The sequence below is a fragment of the Mchenga conophoros genome, linkage group LG3 (assembly GCF_057382185.1).
Source record: "Mchenga conophoros isolate Kocher_MC1m ecotype Shallow Benthic linkage group LG3, M_conophoros_male_GT1.1, whole genome shotgun sequence".
Lineage (NCBI taxonomy): Eukaryota > Metazoa > Chordata > Actinopteri > Cichliformes > Cichlidae > Mchenga > Mchenga conophoros.
Window position 1 is genome coordinate 46851427 of NC_140528.1, and position 3972 is coordinate 46855398.

At 48.3% G+C, this 3972-nt stretch overlaps 1 protein-coding gene across 1 annotated transcript; it reads right to left on the reverse strand.

Moving 5' to 3' along the window:
• Window positions 1-2321: 2321 nt before the first annotated feature.
• LOC146579038 (uncharacterized protein F54H12.2-like) lies at window positions 2322-3563 on the reverse strand. Its single transcript, XM_085267881.1, has one exon. The coding sequence runs from the start codon at window positions 3561-3563 to the stop codon at window positions 2322-2324; it is 1242 nt and encodes a 413-aa protein (XP_085124007.1).
• Window positions 3564-3972: the final 409 nt, after the last annotated feature.

Below are 3972 nucleotides of genomic sequence, written 5' to 3' on the forward strand. Positions count from 1 at the left end.
GGGTGTGGGAAAACTCATTTTGTAAAGTGTGTTTTGGAAAACTGTGAACGCGTCATGGATACTGTGCCCGCGAATATTGTGTGGATTTATACTTCTTTTCAACCCATGTATGAGGAGCTTTCAAAGACCAATAAAAACATTAAATTTATCGAAGGGCTGCCTGATTCTTTTGAAGATTTCCGAGACGTTCTGGTGGTGCTGGATGACGTCATCTTTCAGGCCTCGGATCACCAGGAAGTGGTTAAAATTTTCACTCAATACCGCCACCATAAAAACGTCTCGGTTATGATGCTAACCCAGAACGTTTTCCATCAAGGTAAATACAGCCGCACCATCAGCTTAAACTCCAATTATATGGTGTTGTTTAAAAACCCCAGAGACAAGCTGCAGATTGAGATTTTGGCCCGTCAGATTTTCCCTTCGCAAAAAACATTTTTCTCAGACAGTTTCAAAGACGCCACCGAGGAGCCCCACGGGTATTTAATCCTCGATCTCACTCCTTCGTGCCCAGAACGCTACAGAGTGCGCGCCGGTCTGCTTCCGGGGCAGTACCCCGTCATTTACCTGCCTAAACCCAAGTAGCCATGTCTCAGCGTATAAAAAGAAACGCAGTCTTACTGCAAGCTCTGTACCACGCGTCGCCGCAGAAACGCAAAGACATTCTCGCTCACAGCTCCCCGGATTTCCTCCAGGCGCTGTGCGAGATAGCTTTAAATCTTTTAAAGGGAAACATACCTCTTTCCGCTCCTCAATACCAAAAACTGAAACGCCAGAAAAAGATCATCAGGCTGCTGGCCGACAAGAAAACGAGTTTAAACCGTAAGCGTCAAGTTTTAAAGAAACAAACGGGCGGGTTTCTTTTCCCTCTGCTGTCCGCAGCCGTACCCATTCTAGGGAACCTGCTGGGAGGAATATTTCAAAAACGCTGAGATGTTTAAAAAAATGATTCTCGTTCCCTCTCACGAGTTGAAAAAACTGACCCGACCCACCGAGCCTACCGTCAGAGAAACTGCCAAAGACGATTTGGACGAAAAGATGAAAGCCATACTGGAGGATCCGCGGCTAAATTCGTATGAAAAAATCAAAAGATACGAGTCTCTGCTGCGGAGATATCTCACACTCTCTAAACAGGACCGGGACGAGGAGAGTAGGGTGACTTTCCAGCTCCCGCCAGAGGAGGCGCAGCAGCAGGTGCAACAGCAGCAGGTGCAACAGCAGCAGGTGCAACAGCAGCAGGTGCAGCAGCAGGTGCAGCAACAAGTGCAGCGGCCCAGAGAGGAGGATGATGAAATGATGGAAGAAGTATTAAAATCCTTACCCCCTCGAGATCGCAAAAACGCCCGCTACATTATGCAGAAATTACCTGAGGGTGGAGGAGGATGGACAAAGAGGGGTGAATTTGTTTACAAGGGGGATGCGGTGCGGGGTTCGCACATGATCGATCTATTTAAAAACCTCTCCCTCTCTTTTAAAAGTAAAAACCAAACGCGACCGAGAGGATGGAACGCGTTTTTAACTACTTTGGTCGAAACAAACATACCCTCATCCTCAATACATAACCGTATAGCTCGCGATCAGTATGCGCGTCTTAAATCTGTGGAGGAGGAGGAGGGAGGACAGACACCTGCGCGAAGGGGGAGAAAACCTTCTCGGGTCAAAATAACGCTTTCCCCGACCTGGACCTCTATGTAAAATCAATGTTTTTTTTTTTTTTTTTTGTTTACAAATGAAATAAAAAAAAACGCTGCAACAATCTTTTTTTTTTGTTTACGTTTCTTTATTTGATACACACATCTTTAAACTTTTGTAAGGAGCACGCCCCGTGATGACCTCTGCGAGAGCGAGCGGGGCAGCGTCCTTTCAGAAAGTCAGACACCATGTCATCATTTTTAAACACATCGTTATAGTACAGAGAAAGTATTTTACCGACGGATAACCCCTGAGCCTTGTGACATAGATAAAAAATGCAATGTTGCCCGCAAACGACAGACATAGGGTGCTGAAGTTGACGATCGTGATAGAGTATTTTGTCAGAGCGGCCTTCCAGAAACTCTGAGATGACCGAGGGATAGTGAGCAAAGTCGGGAGGGAATCCGTAAGAGTCAAAAAAAGTGGAGGAGCCGTCCTTTTCCAGAGTCAGAGCCAGCCAGTGTTCTCCCCTCAAGTGCGAGGGGTGAGTGTTTACTATAAAGTAGGCGGGGGGTTTAAAGTCGCGCCTCAAAAAGGCCAGCTGGTCCGAGGCCCAAACCCCGCAGAAAACGTCTCCCAAGGCGCGATGTAGAATGTGCTCCAGCTGAAGGTTATCCATGTGTGTGTATATTTTAGTAATAATCCACCAGCACCTGTCTTTTAGAGTCAATCTCCAGAATTGAGTCGTAGCAAGCGTACACTATGAGAGTTGTGGTCTGAGGTAGAGGAACTCTGAATCTCATCTCCAGCCTCAAATTCCCGTTGGAGACGGGAGACAGGGCGTCAGCATCCTCGCTGGGTTCCAGATTAAAGGCAAAAAGGGCGTACCCTTCATTAAATTCCCGGCGATCGATGCTCAGAGGTAAATCTTTGAGGTGTCTCCCCGTGGCGGAAAACATGTGATAAAACTCCCTGACCGAATTTCCGCGGTCAAACTGTGGCTGGAAAGCTTTGGCGGGCACCTGCCTGCCGTCCTGACACAACGCCAGATACTCTACATCGTTGTGTCTAAAGTTGAAAGGCGACAGATCCCTCCTCCCGGTGAAGGCGTCGTGATGAACCATGCCTAGGACCACGTATTTGGGCATGGCTCCCAGAAAGAGATTCTCTTGGTTGCAGATCCTGGAATTTTCAGGGATGGAGTAGGTTTTCACAGAAACGCGCGAAAGAGGATAGAGGGCGTTTCCTTTCATCAGGGCCACGGCGTGCCCCAGCCTGACGGCCGGCGAGACAGTGACCTTTTTAACAAACAGAGAGGCCGAAGTTATTTTCAGAGCAAACTGCGAATCCCGAGTTCCCATCAGACTGAAGGCATCGCTGTTGCGTATCAATTTAATTCTCAAATCCACAGAGTTCAGCAGGAGCCTCTCGCAGAAGAAAATATCTGCGTGGAGGGGACCCAGCAGGTCCACTTCTCGCGACTCGGCCGTGAAAACGGCTCTCTGTTTTATCCCTCTGTTCGGCCCGTTGCTTATAACTATAGAATCCATGTCTCCGGCAGTGTCTTTGTAAAACAGACCGGCGCTGAATTGACTCTTTAGAGTGTCTTCTGAAAAGTTGAGCAGCGTCTCGATCATGGCCCTGTAAGGATGGGTGGCACTGGACTGCGAAATCAATCGATCCCCCAGAATAACGTCGCACTGACTGAAAATTGTGTTGAGAGGATAATTGATGAGGGCTACCCCCGCGTCGGGTGGGATGTTGCTCCCGTCCCTTTCCGTAATTTTCACTCTCAGATGGCGCATGGTGTCGTTCAGATCGAGATACTTTTCCCCGTCTCCGGGGATGAAAAATTCAATGGGTGAGTTGTCGTTCAAAGCAGAGAGGGGCTGACATTCTTGATATTTTTTATCCTCTATGGATAGCTGGGTCATGGGAGCCGAAAATAGATCCAGTTCAGCAAGGGTGCATTCGGCAGATTTCTTGTGTAAGAGAGACATTTTTTATTTATTTTCTTCTAAAATATGTCAGAGCTCCTCTGGGGCTTCCTTCTCTTCCCGCTGCCAGCCTTAACTGATTTACTTTTTACTCCGACGCTTTTATTTTTAATCCGCTCGCCCGGAGGGCGTTTCCTCTTCCTGCGGGAGAGGACCATCATACCCCCCGCCCCCTCCTGGCGAGGCTCTGTCAGCTTACCCATCACTCTTTTCACAGCGTCTGTAGCGATATTGGTTGCGGCCGTTTTCAGGTGAGGTTTAGCTACGGCGAACCCGGATTTGAAGAGAGGAGACACGAAACGAAACAGTCTGGAGAAGATGGATCCTATCCCTCTGCCGTACATCA

What these genes read in the sequence shown, in the direction of transcription:
- LOC146579038 (XM_085267881.1), bottom strand. Translation starts at nt 3,563, where the DNA reads ATGACCCAGCTATCCATAGAGGATAAAAAATATCAAGAATGTCAGCCC.